Source organism: Takifugu rubripes, chromosome 6 (genome assembly GCF_901000725.2).
Source record: "Takifugu rubripes chromosome 6, fTakRub1.2, whole genome shotgun sequence".
Taxonomy (NCBI): Eukaryota; Metazoa; Chordata; class Actinopteri; order Tetraodontiformes; family Tetraodontidae; genus Takifugu; species Takifugu rubripes.
The window spans coordinates 11,997,869-12,021,154 of record NC_042290.1 but is presented as its reverse complement, the minus strand read 5'-3'; the positions used below and the strand labels follow the sequence as shown (position 1 = coordinate 12,021,154).

General features: G+C 48.4%; 4 protein-coding genes across 4 annotated transcripts; 3 read left to right on the top strand and 1 right to left on the bottom strand.

Moving 5' to 3' along the window:
- Positions 1-2,095: 2,095 nt before the first annotated feature.
- LOC101079890 (eukaryotic translation initiation factor 4E-binding protein 1-like) lies at positions 2,096-3,856 on the top strand. The gene is made up of 3 exons (XM_003965623.3): positions 2,096-2,373; positions 3,322-3,520; positions 3,611-3,856. The coding sequence occupies exons 1-3, from the start codon at positions 2,238-2,240 to the stop codon at positions 3,612-3,614; spliced, it is 339 nt and encodes a 112-aa protein (XP_003965672.2). The 5' UTR covers positions 2,096-2,237; the 3' UTR covers positions 3,615-3,856.
- Positions 3,857-4,500: 644 nt separating this feature from the next.
- On the bottom strand, positions 4,501-7,543 carry LOC101080119 (nodal homolog). The gene is made up of 5 exons (XM_003965624.2): positions 7,537-7,543; positions 6,339-6,370; positions 5,998-6,223; positions 4,832-5,595; positions 4,501-4,750 (listed from the first exon to the last, which is right to left on the bottom strand). The coding sequence occupies exons 1-5, from the start codon at positions 7,541-7,543 to the stop codon at positions 4,598-4,600; spliced, it is 1,182 nt and encodes a 393-aa protein (XP_003965673.2). The 3' UTR covers positions 4,501-4,597.
- Positions 7,544-7,857: 314 nt separating this feature from the next.
- Positions 7,858-12,623, top strand: LOC115250168 (low-density lipoprotein receptor-like). Its single transcript, XM_029837638.1, has 14 exons — positions 7,858-7,960; positions 8,551-8,673; positions 8,775-9,014; positions 9,100-9,213; positions 9,302-9,421; positions 9,532-9,657; positions 10,291-10,494; positions 10,583-10,751; positions 10,837-11,005; positions 11,130-11,352; positions 11,465-11,584; positions 11,701-11,919; positions 12,045-12,353; positions 12,469-12,623. The coding sequence occupies exons 1-14, from the start codon at positions 7,900-7,902 to the stop codon at positions 12,492-12,494; spliced, it is 2,223 nt and encodes a 740-aa protein (XP_029693498.1). The 5' UTR covers positions 7,858-7,899; the 3' UTR covers positions 12,495-12,623.
- Positions 12,520-23,204, top strand: LOC105416598 (low-density lipoprotein receptor-like). The gene is made up of 24 exons (XM_029838059.1): positions 12,520-12,556; positions 14,609-14,824; positions 14,904-15,065; positions 15,146-15,256; positions 15,353-15,520; positions 15,610-15,825; positions 16,854-17,083; positions 17,162-17,291; positions 17,384-17,577; positions 17,937-18,123; positions 18,250-18,462; positions 18,563-18,746; positions 18,818-19,019; positions 19,690-19,854; positions 20,037-20,273; positions 20,351-20,575; positions 20,796-20,930; positions 21,034-21,232; positions 21,295-21,420; positions 21,629-21,736; positions 22,190-22,426; positions 22,527-22,809; positions 22,878-22,974; positions 23,068-23,204. Exons 1-24 carry the CDS (start codon positions 12,520-12,522, stop codon positions 23,125-23,127), a joined length of 4,122 nt encoding a protein of 1,373 aa, XP_029693919.1. The 3' UTR covers positions 23,128-23,204.
- The last annotated feature ends 82 nt before the right edge of the window (positions 23,205-23,286 follow it).

The window sequence follows — 23,286 nt, the reverse complement described above, 5'->3', positions numbered from 1 at the left end:
GTTCCAAAGCCGTCAGAACGCTTTAATGATCGAGTAACAGGAAAATCTTCAAGGTGACGTTTGTCTCTTTTCATTCCGGCACAAACGAACATTCCAACGTTATCGTCCCAGTTTTGAGCGTCTAATGAAACAAAATATGCTAAAAATACATTGCAGCGTCTTCCAAAAGTGATCTGTGATCTGGTGATCTGGTGATCTGTTGTGTGTGAGGATCATGTGGAACATCTGTGAGGAACGTCTGAGGGTTAAAATCTGGAATTCAAAGGAAATGTTCACCAATATGCGACTCTGGTGAGTCGGTGTGCACATGCACACGTAAAGCGTTTGGTGTGTGTGTGTGTGTGTGTGTGTGTGTGTGTGCGTGTGTGTGTGAGAGAGATTCCGTGTGAGAGTCCAGCTGCTGTTCTCTCACAGGGCTTCTGTGAAACTGAAGCAGATTATCTGATTATGTTTCCCACTCACACACGCACACACACGCGCGCGCACACACACACATCACTTATATGAGTGTTTCCAGCGGCTGAAACTGTTTCTGGATGAATTTAATTAAATAAAGGAAAAAATAATAATAATAAAATTCAGGTTGAAGCTGCTGTCAGTTTAAATCCTTCATGGATTCTTAGTTTTCACATTAATTAAACAATGATAAATCAATAACTAAATAGCGCCACAATATAAAAAAAACCCAAATACGTTCCTTGGAAGAAAGGAGTCATTTAACTCGATTCTTATCGCTCATTGATCACGCTGACAGAATGAAGGGAGCTTTTCCTCGCACACTTTTCCGCGTCCACCTTCTGGTTCAACCTGTCTGAATGTGATCGGAGCCGACGGGACATCCCGTCTGAACCGGACCCAACAGAATCACTTTAAACAGGATCAAAGAGGGTGGTTCTCAGAGCGGAGCCCACCGCTGCCGCGTCTGTGTCGTGGCCCTACCTGGGAGGCCAGTGCTGACGGGGAAGAAGCACAGCAGGGCCGCGGAGAGGAGCAGCGGCGACGCGCGGCGCCGGCGTCCTTTCTGCGGCCTCAACAGCAGCAGCAACAGCATCCTTCGGGTCTTCTCTGGGGTTACCACCAAGGATCGGTCCCGTCATTCCTCATCACTCGTCTCTTTTTCTGTTGTTTTGGGGGGTTTTTTTCTGCGCGAAGGCTTCAGCGTAAAGCGTAAAGCGCAAGGAGCGGTAAGCCGATCAGGACGCACGAGGGGCGGTCTGTCCTCACAGTGCGCGCCGTAATCCGGCGCAACTACAGATAACAGAGCTCCTGGCGGCGGAGGAGGGAGGGTGCGCGCTTGAGTGCGTGCGTGCGTGCGTGCGTGCGTGTGTGTTGTGTGTGGGTGGGGGGGGGCAGGTCGACTTCAACTGTTTCCTTGGAAACCTCTTTAACACGAAAAAGCGTAACAACATTTCCACAGTTGTGACAGATGTGGCCACAGAGGCGGTTTAAACCTGGTCATCTCATTTCATCTCCCCCCGGACGCCATTTTGAATTCAGACGCATCACTGAAGCGCAGAACACGTGTGAAGTTTCATTTTTGCTTCTCATTAGATTAAAAAAAACATAATTCATAATTCATCTGCAACTGCAATGGGATGTGTTGATCAGCGAAATCCCAAATCCAGTCCCAGATGTAAAGACCAATGGCCCAGAGTGGAATGGAGCCTTTTGTTAAATATCGAGTGAACTAATTAATGAAAAATAAATCCTCATTAAATCGGCAATGCAAATGTTGGAAAATGCTGAAATTAGAATAATCTCCAAATGAACATGAACTGCAAACACACTTTCTAAAATTCCGTCAGCAGGAGCTTTGACTGATTATATTATACCGTTGTCATGACAATCTCCGTCAATATTTCGAGCTGTCCGAATATGTCAGTCAGTATTGTTACACATGAAACTCAAAATTAAAAGCGCCCCGTCATTTCTCAGTATTTTGCCTCATATGGAGCGTTCCTGTTGTTCTTTTACAGGACACCTATGGATGTGGTCGCGTATAGACATAGGCGGACACAAAAGAGGCGCTACGTCAGCAGGAAACTACAAGTCCCAGGTGCAGCGCCGCCCCCTGTTCCAGCCAATCACAGCTCTCCGCTGTGTTTTGGAGGAAGTGACAGGCTTGTTTGGGATGTTATCTGGCCACGTGCAGACAGCAACCTGCTCCTGAGTTCGGTTGCGGGTCACTCTCACTTCGTCCGCCACACCTGAAGAAACTGTCCCCGGACTGAGTGGACATGTCAGCGGGAGGTCAGGCCACCAGGAGCCGGGAGATCCCGGCGGTCAGGCGCGTCGCCATCCACGACTCTGCGCACATGCCCCAGGATTACTCCACGACCCCGGGAGGGACCGTGTTCAGCACGACCCCAGGAGGTGACCCGCGCTGCGGATCACTAACTAAAGCTTAGGGCAATAATTCTGAGCAGGATCCAACAAGAGTTTAAATGATTTATTTGGAAACTCGATTGAAAAAGAAACATTTACGAGGCGTTTAAAAGCAAAATAGAAGATGGGCTTTTCGATCGCAACTAAATGTTGATTTAGAACCTGTTCTTAAGGGTAGTTTAAACACCTTTGTATATGAATTAGTTATGACAAGGGCAGATCGACCGTGGTTTGAAAATGGCCCTTTTGAGGACCCTCACAGGTCTGCTTAGTCCTGTCAATGTTTGACAGTGTTGTGGCCTCCTGCAGGCTCTGGGGGTAACTCTGTGTTCACTGTTTGTGCCTGTTTTAATGACACGAATGCAATGTTTTCATACTTGCTGAGCATCAGGCCTTTGAGCAGCTTTAAGCTGCAGATGACAGATTCAGTCTCAGAATGTGACCTGTGTTTGTGTTGTAATTATCTTCTAACATGCTTTCCTCCGTCATCAGATTAGCTCCTAGCAAAAACAAGATGCGTGAAAACAGAAAATACTTGAAAATCGTGCATCTGTTGCTGTGGGAACAGTGAGGCTGCATCCACATGTCGGACCCTTGTGGTCTGATAACGTGTTCTGTTCCCACACTAATGCACACAAATAAAACTGGGCTACAGCAGGAGTATCGGCAGTGATGAAAAATGAGGTCAACAGATAAGAGACCGCTTTGAATTTGAATTTAAATTATTTTTTATCACCTCTCAAATGCTTCCAGATGTTTCAATCAGTGAAAGATGTCTCCTTAAAGTCTTATAATAACCAGAGGGCCTTTAAATTGTATCTTCAGTTGGACGCAGGGCGGAACGCCACTCGCATGGACACTTATAGATCTGGAATATAAGCCTGCAGTCACAATCTGATGGAGCATTTTTGGGATTACAAGTGTTGTGGCCCACAGGTACCAGGATTATCTATGACAGGAAGTTCCTGCTGCAGTGCCGGTCGTCTCCTCTAACGCGCACGCCTCCCAAACTGCCGGACATCCCAGGATGTCACCAGGCCGATAAAACGCACCTCTTCCTGCGACTCGCCGCAGGCCTGACGAGACCCCGAACAACAACGCCGAGCACGGCGTCCCACACAGAGGGAGAATGCAGGTAAAAAGGCTTTTTTTCTTTACAATAGGATCATTTGACATCTGTCGTGCATTTCTGTGATTTTAAATCTTTTTTTTCCTTTTTTCTTAGATGATGCCCAGTTTGAAATTGATATCTGAGGAAAAGATGACAAAGATTCTCAAGATTACTGTTTTGTTTACTGTGAAGGGATAAAAAGGTTTGAATAATTTCGACTTGTTCTAAAAATCGAGGACTTTTTTTCTGCTGGATAAGGATTTTATATTCTTTGATCGGCATTTTTTGTGATTTTGTACCATATGTGATGTATTTAAATGCAAAAAAAAGTCATTAAAATTTAATCTAACTTTTATCTGATCTTTGTCCCTATTGTCATTCTTTATTGATTGGACTGTGATTTTGCGTTTAGCCACTAGGGGGCAGAAATATTTATTCCAAGATGTGATGACCAAATATTTCCGGTAGGTGGCGCTTCGATGCTCATCGAACCGACCACGAGCCGAAAGACGGCAATTTGGTCTTTGACGGGGTCTTTCTCCTCCATTTTCTTATCAATATATACTCGTTTTGTAGCAAACCATATTTTATGTTGAATGTATATTTTTGATTCATGTTTTGATTTTACTTTTATCTAATGTACAATGATTTTCCTTCTGTATTCAACTAAAAAAGTTGCCTTGTCTCATCTATAACTTTTCTCTGATGGCTAAATAACAAAACCTCCGGCCTTTTTCTGATAAGATGCACCCTTTTCATGGTCCCGTAATGAAAATAATCCACACGCTTTCTTCAAGATAAGAAATAATTATTGTATTTTTGCATATACAAAACTCAAATAAGTTGAAGAGCTACTAAAATCTGTCAATTTTAACATCAAACAGTTCATCAATCTGTAGTGCTTCAGTCATTTTCAGCCCCTTTCACCCATAATCCACGCACAACCAGGGTCCCCCAATGTTCTCCACGCAGTAAACAAAGTCTTTAAGTCCAAAACCCCGCAGCCGCTCCGTCCGTCTCTGTGGTTGAACCCTCAGACTGAAAACATCTGTCAAGTGCCTCGAACCTCCTCTGTGCCTGTGAGGGTCTCAGATGTTTCCCTCAGTGGCAGCCACACTCCTCCACCACCATGTCCTCGTGGTGCCTCATCACCATCTGCCCGTTCTCGTAGTACAGCATGGAAAGAGGGGCCAGGCGGGTCGGCACGCAGGACACACACGGAACTTTGTCTGGATGGTGAAGCTTCAGGAGACTCTGAAGAGAGAAGAAAGGGGTGATTAGAACATCTGTGGTGTGTGCTGCAGATGAAGCGTTCTGTATAAACCGCCATCTTACCTGCATGTACGCGTGGTTCGTCGGGGTGAGGGTCTCGTCTACGGGTGAAGGACAACTCCCCTCACAGCGATAGGCGTTGTACCTTTTGGGGTAGATCATCCACTCGCTCCAGCCAATCTTCTCAAAGTCCACCCACATGTCCACCCTCCTGCAGAGAGCATCCTTCTTCTCCTCCTCTGCAGGTTTACTAGCAGGGGCGGCGACGGCTACTCTCCGTCTCTGCTGCTGTGAGCGGCGGTGCCTCCTCACCCTGTGGCCCCTCAGCTGGAGAGCTGCTGCCACGGAGCCTGGAGGCCGCTCCCTGTCCAGGCTGACGTACTTGGACCGCTCCGCCGTGTGGATGAGTGTCGGGGTTCGCTGGCTGGCAGGATTCTGCCTCGAGAACACCACCATCATGACCCGGTCGGTTGTGGAGTGGCGCACGACCTCCTGATCCTCGCCCACTTCCTCCTGCGGCCTCTGTGCGGGGACGTCCTGTAGCAGCCAGCGGCGCAGCGTCTCCGTCATGTTGAGCACCTTCCAGGTGGACGGAGACACCAAGGAGCTGGGGTGGGCTCGCAGGCGGCCCAGAAACACCCTGTTCTCTGCGCAGTCGCTGCCCTCACACTGGTCCCTGGAGGAGTGGTAGATGTCCACCGAGACCTTGAAAGCCTCTGCGAAGGCGGGCAGGCGGATCCGGACCTCGGCCAGGTGGATGTTGTGGCTCGCAGAGATGGAGGACATGTCAAAGGTGACGGACCACCTCCTGCTGAGCTGCCGGCAGCCTGAAAGAGATGAGAGGAAGGAAAACTGGTTAGAACGTCATCACCCGGCGAGTTTCAAGCACGTTCATCAAGGAAAGTTTGATGAGATTCATGATTAAAGGGCACTTCACTCCAAAGCTGACGATGAAAATGTTGAGTAACTGGCTCTTTTATGGGAAATGTGATTGTTGGGTATATTTTTAGGATATGATTTTGTGTAATTTTTAAAAAGAATATATCTAATTTAATAGTAAAATACATCAATGATAATCAACATTTTAGCATGAAGGGCACCAAATGTTCCAGTAACTCCTAAGCCAAGTAAAAAATGAAACTCTAACTGACTCGAGCTGCTGAAGCTGCAGAGTTTCAGGTGCTATATGAAGGACTAAAACATCAGAAATTGGAATGTGCAGCACTCACTCATAGCGACGAGGCTGATGACAGAGTCCGAGTGGTGCAGGGCGGGGTTGTCCTCGGGCCGGCTCACGCTGGAGGCCGCGGTCCTCTCCCGGTCCTCGGTGAGCATGGTCCGGTAGAGCTGCATCATGTAGAGGGGGAGCCTGCTGACCTGCTGCCGCTGCACGGCGCCTCTGGAGCCTTCATCCGTCCCACGGAGCAGCGTGTTGGGGTGAATCCCAGCATGGGGCTGCGCACCCAGAACCAAATCCACAAGAAGAAAAAGCGCAAGCGAAAACTCCATATTCAGTCCCCTCATAACTCCACGTGTGCTGCTCAGAAATGGTGCAGGTGAGATGCTGGACCTGGGTTTTATACACGCCCCTCTCCTCAGGTCCTTAGAAGCGATGTGTCAAACGTCTGGGGGGGGGCGTGCGTGTGATCCACGGAGGCGCTCAAAGAATTAAAAGTGACAAGCTTGTTGTTAATCGAAACCAGCGCGCCTTTGTAGAGGCCGAGGCGTGAACAGCTCAACAGCCCGCAGCTCCGAGCGTTGTTGTGTTGTATATTACAGATGCTTTTGATAAGAGCGCGGACAATAATATTAGTTAAGGAGATTACGAGCTGCACAACTGCGCGGTGATTAATCGGGACGCAACACGGGAGTTAATCAGAAAAACGACTTTCAGTGAGCTGTTAGGAGCCTGTTAGGACTCATCCACCTTTTCAAACGGAGCACGCAAATATCTTCAGAACAATTTGATGCACTGTTACATTGACGCGTAGAAGAAATCTTTCTGTGACGTGTGGTATGCGTTACGATATATCTGTGTTGCACAACAATAACAACAACAATAATAATGAGAGTAATGATAATCACAATAAGCTGTTTCAAGCTGTTTCATTTAAGATTTTAATTTTTTAAATTCCTATATAATAATTAATAAATCTGTAGACTTGCTACAATAATGTTTTGATTATATGCTACAACTTTGACAATGACGTCAGAGTTTCATAACATACACACTTTTAATTAGACTCCAGCTCTGATGGAGTGATGCTGACATGTAAATATAATGAAAGTGTTAAAAGGCACATTAACGAGGGTGAGGATCGATGCTCATTAAAAAAATCAAACGCAGACAGAGACTTTATAAGGCCTTTCTTCCTGTTTGATATGTTAAAATCAATGAAAAGAACAAAGGGGTCTCGTTAACATCAGCTTTTGTTGTCTTCTTAGAACATTTTTACCGTCCCAACATTGAACTCATGACCTGTTGTTTGTTTGATGCTAAATATCATCCTGTCGTAAAATGAAAAACTACATTTTCTTTAGGTGATAGAAACTCCTGTGTTTTTTTTTAATCTTTCCATGGCTATATTACACCCCTAAAGAATCTTGTCGGAAATCTATTTACATTTTACATTCTATTTTAGTTTTCTGAATATTTCGACAAAAGAAGTCATTTTGAATTGGATTCAAACTTATATATGGACATTCTAACTTATATATGGACAATATATCTCCTAAATGCTTTTAATTGTTTAAAGTGGACAATGTACTGTACATCCATGCGTAAATATTCTTTTTTCTCAGAATATGTTTCAGTTTATGTTTAAATCCGTTCTTCAACATTAAAGGTGAATTCTGATGTTCCTTTGGGTTCACGTGACCCATAAAAAGATGTTTTTTCGCGTGATGACGGTAATAAAACTGTTTGATAAAATAAAGAAAATCTAAAATAAAGTTGTTTTTTACTTGTTGTCAAACACATGTGGAAATGAAAGACGCGGATGATGTGAACTTTTAAAGTATCTAAATCAACGGTAACCAGGTAACCGAAATTAAATCAAGCGCGCGCCAGCTGATAAGCGCGTTTCCGCTCAGGTGACCCGCGTTTGCCACGAGACGTCGCGCGGGCCGCAATGGACCTCCGCCAACAAGTCCTTTATTGGGTTTTCCTGGCGACTCTGCGTCCAAACCCAGGTAAAAGGCGGCTTCAGCTGCTCCACGCGCTCGAATTGAACGACAACAGCGACGTAGTTTGATTAAAGAGGCGGGAGTTGAGGGTCGCGAGGGTCGCTTCACCTGCGTCATCGAACCAAACATCTCACTGTTTCATTAGGGTCGTCGTTTTAGGCAGCTTCGGATTATATTACTTGTTTTTAATGATGTAGTTCTTTGTAGGCAAACTTAATCAAAGGGAATGAACCGAATTGCCTTAGAAGGACCTTCAGGAAGGAGCTAGCTTGTTAGCACCGCTAAATCCCAATTAACGCTTTCAGACTTTTTAATGCCTTTTTTCTGCTCACGTATTTGTCAGACTTTTTCTTTAATGTAGTTTCACTCATAATTTCGCACTCATAAACCAGCACTTTCGTGTTTAAGTGCTGGTTTTTCTAATTGTGTGCAGGATTTGTCACCAATCAACTGTCCTCAGTCTGTGTTTATCAGTGTTTTTCTCCTTCACATGAAGGACTCCAATGATGAAGCAGAACTGCAGTTCCATCATCCATTCTGCAGTTAATGTTGAGACTGATATGAAGTTCCCGTGATTCCATTTTATTTTCTGGTAGGTCAACCATGGGTTTGCCTCCAAAGCCAGTGGCAGTGTGATGATGGAGGCTGCGTCCCACATATCTGGAGATGTGACGGCGGCCGAGACTGCTTGGACGGATCGGATGAAATGGATTGTGCTGGTCTGTCTGAAAATACTGCAGAGTTTTCTGTCTCGTTTCTAGACTAAAAGGAAAATCCAACAAATTCTTCTTCTTTTTCCTGATTCCCGTGTCTCCTGCAGGCCTTTCTGAATGCCCACGAGGCCAGTTCTTGTGCGTGGGTACCATAGGTTGTGTCAACACATCGGCCCGCTGTGATGGACAGATGCAGTGTCCGACCGGCTCGGACGAAGACGACTGTCAACGCTCTGACGGCTGTTTGAATTCTGACTGGAGCTGCACAAATGGCCTCTGTATCCCCAAAGAGCTGCGCTGTGATGGGGTGGAAGAATGCCTGGACCACTCGGATGAAATGGGCTGTGGTTAGAAATGATTTTTAAAACCCACAGTCCTAAAAAAATAAAAATAAATGTGGGGGGGCATGCTCCTAATTGTATGTCCTGACAGGTGTGTGTGGGGAGGATAGTTGGCGTTGTCCTCAGGGAATGTGTCTGACTGCTGGAGACCTGTGTAATGGAGAGGTGCAGTGCTCAGATGGCAGTGATGAACCTGTGACCTGTGGTAGGCTAAAAACTGTTAGCATTTATTACTCATAGAATTACCTCAAATGGTGGAAGATGGTAATTCTGTGTCTGATGCTTGTCCACAGGAAAGACCTGCTCACTGAAGAATGGTGGCTGTAGCCACGAGTGTGTGGATAAAGACTGGGGGGCTCTGTGTCTCTGCCCAGGTGGATTCAAGCTCTCCTCTAACGGAGCCGTCTGTGAAGGTGTGTGGCATGAAATAGAGATGGCGAGCGTCGTTGTCGTCAGGGGTCTTTTGATTTTACAATTTGCCATTTCCGGACTTGTGTTTTTGAGTGGAATGTTTTGTCTTCAGATGTGAATGAATGTGCACCACCCTCTGCTCCCTGCGCGCATCACTGCATCAACACCGTTGGATCGTACCACTGTCGCTGTAAAGAGGGGTTCAGACTGGAAGAGAACGCCGTGTGTGTGGCTGCAGGTAAAAGACGGACGTTTCCTGTCCGCCAAGAACGGACCAACCTTTTAGAATGTACTGGAAAAGTGTTTTTCATGTCTGGAGGAATCCAATTTATATTCCATTGGGTCCTAAAATGTTTGAGGGGAAAAGTGAACTTAATATTGACACGATAAAATGAAATATGATTCAAATCGACATGATTTTGGTGGATTAACATAAACTAATGAAATGATGAAAGTTCCCTGGAGACGGATGGTTCTGGGTTAAGTGCGTCATCCATTTTGTTCGTGTTCCAACGCTGATAACTCAGGTCGGTTGCTGCTGACGCGTCCTCGTCTTGATCCAGAACACTGCTCCGACTTCAGTTTCGTCCTCTTTAAAGATCAAACCAGAACCATCAAGAGGTGCATTTGGAGCAAACATTAGTGGCTCTTCAGCACGATGGATAAAAGAAGCTAGTTAATGACAAAAGCTGCTGATAAAAGTTTTGAGGAGATCAATGGTGGAACTTCAAACATGGACACGGCAGTAATTAGCATTTTAAAAGACTTGCGATAACGACGGAACGATGCCAATGGTTGAGAAGCTCTTTAGCTTTCCTCCTGAATAATGGAACACATTCTGCAGCTGATGGGAATGTCCCCATGTGTCCAGGTGCTGCTGTCAGACTGCTGACTGTACAGAGGAACTCAGCGGTGCTGCTCAATGTGAAGTCTGGACAGGTGGAACTCATTCAGACTCTGGAGTCTGACCCCGTGGCTCTGGCCTTTGATGTTGCTCGAGGATGGTACTACTGGGCTGACGACCGCGGCAGCATTTACCGGAGTTCTGGACAGCACGCTATCGCGCTATATGCTGGTTAGCTCGGTTGGAATTTAGACGTCTGCTTTGGTGGGAGTTGTTCAGCAGATGGTGTCTGAGCTAAAGTGTTCATGATTATCACCAGGTGAACCAGGTATAAGTGGTCTTGCCTGTGATTGGCTGAATGGGAACTTGTTCTGGGCCAATCTGAAGACTAAGTCGATCTGCATGCAGGCGGCTGATGGGAAGAGCTTCACCGTGGTGCTGAAGGAAAACATCAGCCCATCTGGTCTGGTGCTCATACCCGTGGAGAGGTTCATTTGATACATTTCTGTGAATAATTTGCACCAGCACTGTTGGAATGGGCCGGCAAACATTTAGATTTATTTTTTTCCCCAGTCTGATGTTCTGGATGGACGCCTACGGCCTTGATCGCGTGACGTTAGAGAGGTCCTGGATGGACGGTTCTGAGAGAAGGTCCCTGGCTGTGCTCACGGCTCAGGCAGCCCATAGCCTGTCTGCTGACGTGGCTGCTCGGAGGCTTTACTGGATCAGTGACATCAAGGAGGTGTGAACAGTTGGAGAGGAGCGGGAACGCGTCTCTGTGGATCTTGGTTGCTTCCTGCTGTATTTGTATAAATCTCAAGGATGCTGTGGAAGGTTTAAATTCCACTCTCTCCCTCTTCCTTCAGTCTGTAGAGACGGTGAGGACAGACGGAACTGCCCGTCAGTCTTTCACAGGACTGTTCAGGAGAAGATCGGCCTTCAGCCTGGCCGTGTTTGAAAGCTTCTTCTACTGGGTCGACCGTGAAGGCCTGTGGCAGGTTTCACAGAAACACCCAGACCAAAAAAGGTTCCTTTCCAAAGCCGAGCTGCCCCTGCTGGCTGTGTACCACCCACTACAGCAGCCCCAAGGTATTCCCACCAGTCCTGAAGGCAATGTCCTCCTCAGTGTTTCTTCTGACTCCCTTTTTACTGAAGGTGTGATCCACATTTGTGTTTGATCACGGTGGTTTTCATCCGTCAGGTCCTTCTGCATGTTCACCTGCTCCCTGTCAGCTCTGCCTGTTGACTAAAAGGCGCTCCACTGGATTCACCTGCAGCTGTGCAAATTACAAAATGCTGTTTCTGAATGAAAAATGTGAATGTAAGTTGGATTCGTTTAGGTCTCAGGTGCCTGTCCAGACTTTTGGTAGCTGCACTAAATTGGGAATTGATCGCCTACTGAATTATGTAATAAAACTCTGAATCTCTGTCTAACAGATCCGAGCTTTATTTATGCAACCAGGGATAGTGTCATCAAGTTGGAGTTTAGAGAAGAAGGGCCCAGTGAGACCCATCTGTTTGCCACTCATGATGGCATCCTGTCCTTCGATCTGGCCTGGAACACAGACTGGCTGTACTGGGCCAACCTGACTGGTCATATCCAGCGGGCCAGTCTGACCCAGGTTAAGACTGAGGTGGTCCCAACTCCTGTTCCAGGTAAACATTTTGATTCTTGCTTTGATTTTCTTTTAATGACTGAAGCGACCACGCTGACATGTCACAGAAGTAAATTCTCGGAAATTACTCGGAATAAACTTTATTGTCTTTCTTTCATGTTATAGTTTGCTTGATAAGAGTGGACCAGAAGAAAGGAAACATTTACTGGGTGTCGTTTAAGCGCAACATCATCGGTAGCACCACGGTCAATGGTCAGTACTCACAACAGCTGTACAGCACAACGGCGGAAATCCAAGACCTGCATCTGGACTGGCTGAGAGGAACCATCCTGTGGCTGGAACACAATCGACTTATTGTCATGAGTGTGACGGGAGGCCGAGCCACGGAGCTGCTGCACCTATCCGGAGAGGTCATAGGAAACGTCGCCTTTGACCTCAAGGCTAACAGTCTGCTCTGGAATTCAAAATTCGCAGGTTGGTGAGAACCTGTCCACCAAAATGTCAAAATTCCACTTCAGGCAGGTGTAAGTTTGGCGGTCTGTGTTTATGTTCTGGATTCTTTACAGGTTTCATGACTTTGAGTTTGCAGCAGGAGAGAAGCCGCCATGCTGGTAGGAGATGGAACATTTCAGGGCCAGTCATGGCTGCCATGGAGCCCTTCATCTTGTCCTATTCTGGTGACGTGATTACTCTGTGGGACCGGCGAGATGAGAGCGTTTTACAAACCACAGTTGAGCGAGGTCAAGTGTCGGGGGTCCTCGCAACACTCAAGGGCGTCCATGCAGGTCCAGACATGTCACACACGTCATTAAGGGGGAAGTTGATTGCATTCAGATGAAGCAAATGTTTGAGACGTAACTTTTTCTGTAGTTCCCCAAACTCCCGCCTGCGCTGAACCGTCTGTGCTGTGCCGACGCTCATCAGTCTGCGTCTCACACGCTCACCTGTGTGACGGGATCCAGGACTGTCGCCATGGAGATGACGAAGAGTCCTGCACGACCACATGTCTGTCCAAAGGTGCAACACCAATACCACAATTCTACACGCTGGATTCATTATTTGATGCCTTGTTACATTACTGATGCCTTTCTGTTTTTTAACCAACGAACCCAGAGGACTTTAGGTGCCAGGATGGCGGTGGTTGCATCTCCAGGAATCTTGTGTGTGACGGTCGTCCTCACTGTCACGACGGCTCGGACGAGTTTAACTGTCCATCCGTCGCAGCACTTTCAGCGCAGGCAAAAGTTCCGAGGTGTCGAATGGGATCGAAGCTGTGTGACGATGGCAGAGAATGTGTTTTACACCGACATGTGTGTGACGGCGAGCTGGACTGTAAGGATGGCTCGGATGAACAGGGATGTGGTGAGTTTGGTAAAGCATGAATGAACTGTTGCTTCTGGCTTATAGTGTCATTCCGGCTATATTTTCCTTGCTGCTCCAGAACAAACCACTAATCCACCAAAACCTGCCGCGGCTGTGCCGGCTTGCAGAACCTCCCATCTGCTTTGTCCTCGGACGTCTCCACACGTCTGCATTTCTCCAAACCAAATTTGCAATGGTTTTAAGGACTGTCCCGATGGCTCTGATGAAGACAACTGTGTGCAACAGTGTCCAACAAAGTGTAAGTCTTAAGTCTCGATGCTCTTCAGCCTTTTTTTGCCACATATTTGTCATTGCAGCTGATTGCTCTAAAGCTCAGTTGTTGTTTTTCATCCTAAATTTCTCCTCCTCAGCTGATTTTCTCTGTAAAGATCATCGCAGCTGCGTCCCCAAGAGTCTCGTCTGTGACGGCCGCTCTCACTGCTCCGACGGCTCAGACGAGATGTCCTGTCCCAGCGTAGCTCTACACACGGATCAAACAAGAGGCCCAAAGTGTCGCAGAGGTTCCAGAATGTGCAGAGACGGGACACGGTGTGTCCTCTTCAGCCATGTTTGTGATGGAGAGAGAGACTGTCGGGATGGATCGGATGAAGAAGGATGTGGTGAGTTTCTGTGGCTACTGATGATTCATCTCTGAGCAAAACAAGGCAGTGACTGTTTGGGAAAGTCAAGGATAAGTTTCTGGATGGTTGTTGTTCATTAAGTACTTGTGCCTTTTTTCAGATGAGCCTAAACCCCCCACTGTTGAAGCCTCCTCAAAAGAATCCCCTTTACCTGTCACCCCCCCCCCTGCACCAGTCCTTCAGTCCTGTGTCCAGGTTCTTCTCTTTGCATCAGTCCAGCCCAGTTCTGTGATGGACGGACAGACTGCCCAGATGGATCTGATGAGGGTAACTGTCCCAGCGTGCTGCTGTCGACTGCCCCAAAGGAGGCGCCGCAGTGTCAGCGGAGTGCAAAGCTTTGTGATGATGGCAAAGAGTGCGTTCTGTTCAGTCACGTATGTGATGGAGAAACAGACTGTTTGGATGGATCAGATGAGCTCAGATGCCCAGAAACCTGCAAACCAGGTTGTTTTAACCTACGTTTTAAATCAACCCTTCTGATCACATTAGAGTCACTCTTTAAATGCCACAGGTGTTGAAACCCACAGCTGAGTTTTCTGACCACTGGGGGAGAAAACGGCTTCCACTGAGGCAAGTAGGAACCAAGGTGAAAGTCGTTTACCTGGTAGGGCAGAAAACCCGGATGGGTTGTGGCCCTGGAGGCTTGGGTTTCAACACCTGTGATCTAACCTGTTGAATAGCTCTGAATTCTCATATTTCCACCTTTTTATCTGTGCTCTGTCTCAGGTGAATTTCAGTGCTCTTATGGAAAGACGTGCATCCCTCAGGCTCAGGTGTGTGATGGGAGGCCGCAGTGTCGGGACCAGTCCGATGAGGTAAACTGTATACGGCCTCCCAGGAGCTGCGAGTTCCGCTGTGCTGATGGGAGCCGCTGCATTCCCCAAAAATTTGTGTGCGATGAAGAAAGAGACTGTCCGGACGGCACGGATGAGGTCGGCTGCGGTAGGGATTTTTATGGCGGCGCCGTTGAGTTGAGGGCAGTTGTGCTGTTGAGCGTCGCCACTTTGGTTTCCAATTGCAGTTCCTGTTCGTGCTGGCACAACGGCGTCGACCTGCACCAGTCCGTCTTTCCTGTGTCCCAATACGTCCAAGTGCATCTCCCAGCAGCAGTTGTGTGATGGACACAGAGACTGTCCTGATGGAGTGGATGAACTCAACTGTGTGGTTGTGTGTAGAAATCAGGGTGGGTCATGATCATAGCGCCACCGTTTAGTGAGGCTCGTCGTTAAAATTGAAGCTGTAAAGACTCTTCTTTCCGTTTAGATGACTTTTTGTGTGCTGACGGGACGATGTGCATTCTGAGAATGAAAGTTTGTGACGGTCACGTTCACTGTCCTGACGGTTCGGATGAGAAGCTCTGTCGCAGCGAGCTCTGTAAGCCTACATACGATATTTGTTGATTGTAGTGGTGCGTTTCCTGTTTGTCAACAGAACTGTGCATGCACGTGTCTTCTTTTTTACCCTTTTAAGCTTCGCCATTTGGGTTTAGCCCCAGAGTGACCCGGCTGAGATGCCGCAGTGGCTTCAAGCCCTGTAATGACGGCCTAGAGTGTGTCATGTACACGCACGTGTGTGATGGCGAGTACGACTGCAGGGACGGGTCGGATGAAAAAGGATGTGCTTCACATTGCAAAGCAGGTCGGTGGTAGATTGGAAAGATTGCTGTAAACGTGGAATTAGATTAGGTGGGAATTAAGGCATATGTAAGAGGCTCTGTCCTGTCCCAGCTCAGTTCCAGTGTGCTCATGGCAACCGGTGCATCCCACAAGGGCAGGTGTGCGATGGGAAGAGCGACTGTCAGGACCGATCGGATGAACTGGATTGTCAGACTCTACCCGACGGCTGCCACCAGCACTGTGATAACAAAACTCGCTGTATCCCAAAAAACTTCCTGTGTGACGGTGAGCGAGACTGCGCCGATGGCTCGGATGAGGAGAAGTGTGGTAGGTGATGACGGATCGCATCTGAAATATCACTGCGAAGAGTTTTCCATCAAATTACCGTAATTTCCGGACTACAGAGCGCACCTGATTCAAAGCCGCATAATCTAATTTTAGAAAGAAAATCAATTTTGTACTTAAACAAGCCGCACCGGGTTTTAAGCCGCAGGTATCCCTCTTAGTAATATGAAAAATTAGATGGAAAACATTTAGTATCGGTGGATGTTTTTATTACCGTAAGAGACGAGTCACTGACGAGCGACAGACAGGTCAGAAACAACAGCCACTCTGTTTATACAGAGACCTTAAATCCAAATTTCATCACGTCAGGATTTTTTTACTTTTCTTTAAATTTAATCCACTTAGCAACATAAATATATTCTACCGGTAAATGCTTTTTTTCTAACGGTGTCTGTAATGCAGCTACCTTGAAATATACGTTTGTATCAGCGACACACAAATTACCTTGTTTATGCTTTTTTACTCAAACAATGAACAATCTAAAACTCCCCGATGGTTCACCCCTAAAATCTATTTTCATGGCGGTGGCGATTGCTTTTGCCTTCCGTCTGATTTGTACAGCGGAAACACCGCGGCCGCCTGCTCTCTGTGTGCTGACCCAGTCTTCCAGAACCTTCTCAAGCTCGTTGACCCAGTCTTCCAGAACCTTCTCAAGCTCGGGCCACCTGCGATGTTTACGTCTAAAAGCTTTTGTCCTCTTTTTGCTTTGGATCAGTTCTTCATGCGGGCTTCTCCACCTTCTCACCATTGATTACCGTAATGCCAAGATTACGCGCGCCAGCTCTATTTCCTTCTTCAGCCGCCAGAGTCATCGCTTTTAACTTAAAAGTCGCATCATATGCTTTTCTTCTAGTATTTTCCATGTTGATGAGGGTTAGTAAAAATGACTGATTCACAATAGTTGTGATAGTGCGCCACGAAAAAAAACATAAATAAGCTGCAGTGTTTAAAGTGTAGGAAAAAAGTAGCGGCTTATAGTCTGGAAATTACGGCACCTTTTTCCCCGTCAGGTTTGGTTGTTTGTGGGAGTCACCAGTATCGCTGTGCCAGTGGCCAGTGTGTCTCTGAGGGTCTGAGATGTGACGGATACCCGGACTGTAGCGACCATTCTGATGAGGTGGATTGTGCGAGACCTCCTCGTTGCCCAGCACAGCTGAGATGTCCAAACAGCCATGAGTGTCTGCAGAAAGAGTGGCTCTGTGACGGTGAGGACGACTGCAAGGATGGCTCAGACGAGAAGGTGAAGACCAGGGAAATGAGGCCAACCTGGACATTAAGAATGTATCATTTTCTATTGATGGTTCCTCGTCTGTACCAGAACTGTGAGGTGCCACCAGCCAAATGCAGGAAATACCAGTGGCAGTGTGGCGACAGCAGTCAGTGCATCCCTCTGTTCTGGAGGTGCGATGGCAGAGAGGACTGTCGCAACGGAGTGGACGAGTACAAATGTGAGCTACTTGGGTTCTTGTGTAACTCTCTAACCATGAGACGCCGACATGTGTGCATCGGTTTGACCCTGAACGCGTCTTCTTGCTCACAGGTAGTCGGAGACGTTGCGCCTCCCACCTGTACCAGTGTGGTAGTGGCGAGTGTTTGAATCCCTGGCTGGTGTGTAACGGCTTCACCAACTGTGTTGACAATTCCGACGAGGGTCCGGGATGTGACGAGGACAGCTGCTCCAGCCCGTCGGCTCCTCGGTGTGAACAACACTGCATCAGCACCCCAGAAGGACCGGTTGGTACCCAGCTGAATTGGTCTTGTGGTACCAGCCTGAACTTGTTTGTGGCCGTGTCACATCTTGTCATCTTCCTTCCTTCCATCTTCTTTATCCCTTTCGGAGTCATGGGGAGGGAACACAATGGGCGACGGCAGGGTCGCCAGTTCACCGCAGGGCCCTATGTGAGCATTTCTGGGTTCGGTACCTTGCTCAAGGGTACCTGGGCAATGCTCTGAAGGTGTTCAGGCCTCCCCCTACTACCAGAACATCTTCACGTCATTAACTGTACATCAAGGTTTAACATCCTGGAACGTGTGTTCAACTCATTCCTGTTGACTTGAAAACCTTGGTTTTTTTTCTTTGTTTACTCCTGCAGAGGTGCTCTTGTGCTGCAGGGTTCAGGCTGCACTCCAGCGCTCTGTCCTGTGTGGACATAGACGAATGTAATGAAATGTCCCACACAGTATGCAAACACATCTGCCTGAACACACCCGGGTCCTACGTCTGTCACTGCCATCCCGACTTCTACCTGGAGCCGGACAACAAAAGCTGCAAGACAAAAGGTCCTCGTGCAGGCATTTGTTGAACCAACCTGGTCACGTGACGCATTTCTGCTCAGTTTGATTTTTAGAAGTGACCAAAAACCTTCTAAAAAAGCTGAAATGTTCTTGAACTTGATATTCCTCCAGATGAGCCTCTGCTCCTGGCGTCGGTGCAGTCCGAGCTGTGGCTGCTGGGCGTCCACAGCGGCAGCCTGAACCTTCTGTCCTCTGTCAGTCGGCCCGTCTTCTCACTGGACTACCACTGGGCCCAGCAGAGAGTTTACTGGCTCAGCCCAGATTACCAGAGCATTCGCTGGGCTGACATAAAGAACCCAAACAGCAGAGGAACGCTCATCAAAGGTACATGTTCTAAAACATGCATTTTGTCTGAATAATGGCGCTAAAACTGTTTCTGGGGTGTTGAAACATATTTCAAAGCTCATGTAAGGTCTGCTTACAGGGGTGAAGTCAGATTCTATTGCTGTGGACTGGATTGGTCAGAACCTGTACTGGGCGGATGGGTTGGTGGGCCAGATTCTGGTTGTGAAGCTCAGCGACCTGACGGTGCGATCTCAGAGCTATACCGTGGCTCTGGGTGAAGATCTGGAACAGCCCAGCTCCCTGGTCCTTCTGCCACACCTGGGGTAATCTGAAGGATCACATTCATTTTTATTCACTGTTAATTAGACTGTGTTTCCCTCGTTACTGTTGTCAGGCTGATGCTGTGGTCTGAGACTGGCAGCACTCCTCAGATTGAGCGTTCAGGGATGGACGGATCAAAGAGGGAGGTCGTGGTGAGCAAAGACTTGAGCTGGCCGGTCAGTCTGGCCTACGACTTCCTGGACAACAGGGTGTACTGGGCTGATGAGAAACTGCGCTGCATTGGCTCAACCTCTCTGGATGGAGATGACATCAAGGTAAGAAGCACGAGAACTTCAATGTCCCCTTCAGTTCAGCTTCATTGAGCGTCCGGTACAAATAAGAGTGTCTCAAGTAAGTTGACAGAAGCTCTGAAGAAACCTTGAACAGGATCAGGCTCATATGGGGCGACCCTACTGCTGAAAGGGTCACCCCATATGAGGAGGAAAAGGGGTAAAGAAGGGGCAAATGGCTGAAGGGGGGAGGAATAAACGCACCACCAAAGAGCTTAGGTAGAGCAGCGTTTGTGATTATGCTAAAGCGGTGGTCAGCGTGGTCTTTAGAGGCAGTGATACCTGCAGATGAATAAATGAGTCCAAAACTACACAAGAAAACTTCAGTCAACATCTTCAAACAATGACCTGTAAATGAAGCGAGGAGAAAACTGAGTGGACGTCGTCGTTCAGCCTGTAGCAGCATAACTGAGATGATGCTAATCCTTGTAACTGATCCAGTTCTGAGTATTAGCTTCGGTTAAATAATGACTAGCTATAGAATCGCTAACTACGTTTTTAGGGTGCCATTAGCTTCCAGAGGACCTGGTAGGTCAGAAAGGTATTTTAACGTCTATTCTGTATTTTCTGGTCAAATCCAAAGTGTCAAATCCACGGACTAGTTTTGGAGAGGTGTTCTGGTCCTCGACCTTGATCTCTTGCTTTGTCACAATAGATCCTGCAGTTGGCTGAAACGCCAAACCCGTTCTCTGTAGCGGTCTTTAACGACAGGGTGTTCTGGTCCGACACCAAAAGAAGAACCATTCGCTCGGCTGACAAGAACACCGGCAAAGATCAAAAGGTTCTGCTGAAGAGACCAGGACAGCCGTTTGGACTGAAAGTGAGTGGAATTGTTCTGAAGGTGCTTTGGAGGTTCTTCTGGTTGTGAAGAAAACTCAAGTGATGTCCACAATAGTCACATAAATATGTAAATCCTCCTCTTTGTTGTTCATAGTCAGCAGCTTAAAATGGCCTCCGAGATCAGCTCGACGACCTTAAATCTAAATGAGCCACTTTCTCCAGGTGATGCATGAGCTCTCCCAGCAAGTCCGTTCCAACCCCTGTGACCAGCGGCGCTGCTCCCACCTCTGCCTGTTGGCCCCAGCACCGCCACCCGGGTCTGGAGCCTCTGGAGGTCAAGGGGCTACAGCTGTGTGTCGGTGTCCCAAAGGGATGATGCTTTCCCCGGACAGGATCACGTGCTCGATGCCTAAGGAGTCATCTTTCATCCTGCTTTTGACTCGCTCCGTCCTCTACCAGGTGAATGTTCTGGGTGCACCACCGGGTTATGGCTGTCGTCCTCTCCTGTTCGCTCATTTCTTTTCTTCTTGCCACAGATTTATCTGCAGACGATGCTTCAGGAGAGTGTTGCCCAGAAGAAAATGCCCACTAACAAACAACTGGTCATCCCTGGGGTAACTGGGGCATCAGGACTGGACCTGATCTTCCAGAACCTTTTGATATATGTGGCAGATCCTCAACAGGGAGTGAATCTGCTAAAACTGGGTGGTTCCAGGTCCAGAGAGGGACTCACTCCTGCTGGACAAATCCTCAAGCTGATGGTGGGGATCAGCAGCTTTGTTTTTTTCTTTTTGTTTGACCTTTATTGACCTAAAGAAAAAAACCATGTAGGTTATCAAGATCTCAGATTTGATTCGTGATCTCATGACATTCCAAGAATCTGTCCCAAGCTCTGCAAAAAGGGTCCAATCTTATCAAGCACACCTGGAAAAGTTCTGTAAACCATCCATGGAAGTGAACGCGTTGTCTCCATGTTGTCAGGATGACTCGGTCGCAGCTCTGGCGGTGGACTGGGTGACCTCTAACCTGTACTGGAGCAGCATCAAGAAGCCAGATCTCCACGTGACGTCCCGGGCCGACGGCCACACGGCTGCGCTGCTGCACGCCTCCACGATGGTGGTGGAGGATTTCCCTGTCCTCAGTTTTACCGAGCTTCCTCTTGGATTATCCAAATAGTTGTTTGCTCCTGCTAAAAGGCTCCTTGTTCATCCCCCCTCAGGGCATCACCTCCATTGCTGTGCACCCCCCCTCAGGATGGCTGTGCTTCACAGCAGTGATGGCGGGTGGGAGGAACCAGGCAGAGGTGGTCTGCTCCTGGATGGATGGACGTAACAAAGGTGTGCTGTGGACCAAGAGCAGCCTGCCTGGCTCTCTGTCCTTTTCCAGTGAGGGAACGGTGATCTACTGGGCTGATACTGGTGAGCAGGCAGCGGCTCGGTGCTGGTCTGTCCCCTTTTGTGGTGACACTGTTGTGCTTCAGTCGAGGGTGTGATCAGCTCTATCGGACTGGACGGCTCAAGATATAAACAGCATAAAACGGGACCAGGCCGGCTGGTCTCCTTCACTCACACTGAGAACCTCCTCGTCTGGGCCACCCGGCACCAAGGTGAGGACGCGAGCACTGTTCAGCGGCGCTTCTGCCCTCTGGGCAGCAGGGGGCGCTGTAGCAGCGGCAGTAACCGTCGCGCCATCAATCTGTGGAATCAGGAAAGGTTGTGTAACAGGTCTGAATTGTTTGGGGGTTTTCTTTCTGATCCAGAATCTTCAGGTTTCTTTTAATGTTTTCAGGGATTCTTTGTGCTTTTATACTGCAGATGTAACCAAACTGTGGTTCAGTGACGGCTTGCAGCCCAACCAGCTGTGGTTTGAGATGAAGACCAGCCTGGTGGAAGTCAGAGCCTACAGCACCAGCAGCCAGTCTGGTAGGAACGTTTCTCTGCATGACGCCAGTTAAGCTTGAAAACAGTTGGGTCACTCAGCAGAAATGTTCAGGGTGACGCATGGAAAATATGATGGTGGCATGAAAATAACAGCTCCTGGAGGCTACGGTGGAGGGAAGCCATTCATCAAGTGTTTGATCCAGCCCCCTGTGCCAATTCGCCAGCGGCTTCCTGGAACCACTTTCACCATCACCTGAGCGTTCAGATGTGCTCGTTCTCTTTGAGTTTTGTTTTCTTTATAATACAAAAGCATCTGATCAGCCGGTTCGTCTCAGGCAGGAATTTCTCCCTCGCCTGCTGAGTTGTGGCTGTGGGAAGGAGGGAAGTTTTTTATTGGAATCTAGGGCCAGAACGAATGTGAATGTTTTAGTTTTATGGCCACAGGGTCGCGTGATACAGGGAGAAACCCCGATGGTGGTTCTTATGATCCCACAGGAACCAACAAGTGCTCCACCAGCAACGGTGGGTGTGCACAGCTGTGCCTGGCCTATCCTGGAGGACGGAGGTGTGCGTGTGGGCGTGGCTCCATGACTATCAATACCACTTCCTGTTCACACCTGCCCAGATGCCCCTCTGGAGAGGAGTCCTGCTTTGATGGCAGCAAGTGCATCCCCAGCAGCCGATTGTGCGACGGGCGCGTGGACTGTCCCGACCACTCGGACGAACTGGACTGTGAGTTTCACGGGAAACTTCGTGGTGGAGAAAGTTATCCTGAGGTAGCTAAGCTACGTTAGCCCCCTTGTCTGCCCCCCCCCCCCCCAACTGCCTTCAGGTCCAAACACAAGCTCTGCCACCCCAGAGGTTTCCACCCCAGCTCACGGGAACAGCCAGAGGAACTCGGTTCTTTTGGACTCGCCGTCATGTGGCGTCCAGCGCTGCCACGGTCACGGCACCTGTGTCACCGTGGGGAGCAGCGTGAGCTGTCTGTGTACGGACGGTTACGGAGGAGAGTCCTGCCAACACGGCGGGCGTCCGAGGAGCCACGCCTCCGTGGTCCTGGCTGTCCTGGTCCTCGTGGTCCTGCTGCTGGCTGCTGCTCTGCTTTACAGTAAAAGGTGCCGAAGACAAACGTGCTGCGGTTTGTTCGGAGCCTGCAGCTAAAATGTGACTCCGGCTTTAACAGGAGAGGCTGGAATTCCATCAGGAGCAGCTCGACGGACAAGGAGACCCTGATGGCCAACATGCAACTGCCGCACGAACACTCGGATGCAGAGACGGAGGTGACGCCTGAGCTTCAGTGACGCCAGCAGAAGCCCAGAGGAATCATTTAAAACTGGATGCTGTGACGTAATCTGTGGGGTTTCTGTCTCCAGGAGCTGGAGTCTCCGGTGGACGTGAAGATTCCTGCGGCTGCAGCGGCGCAGCTGCATTAGACACGCAGCCGACCTGTGTCTGTCTGAGGAATCTGACTCCTGACTTCATGAAATAAAAGCTACGGCCCAGAATCAGACAGTGGTTCAGTCCTCTTCTTTGATTCCTTCTGTCTGGGGCCGTCAGGAAAGACGTGCACACAAGCCGAGCATCTTATTCAG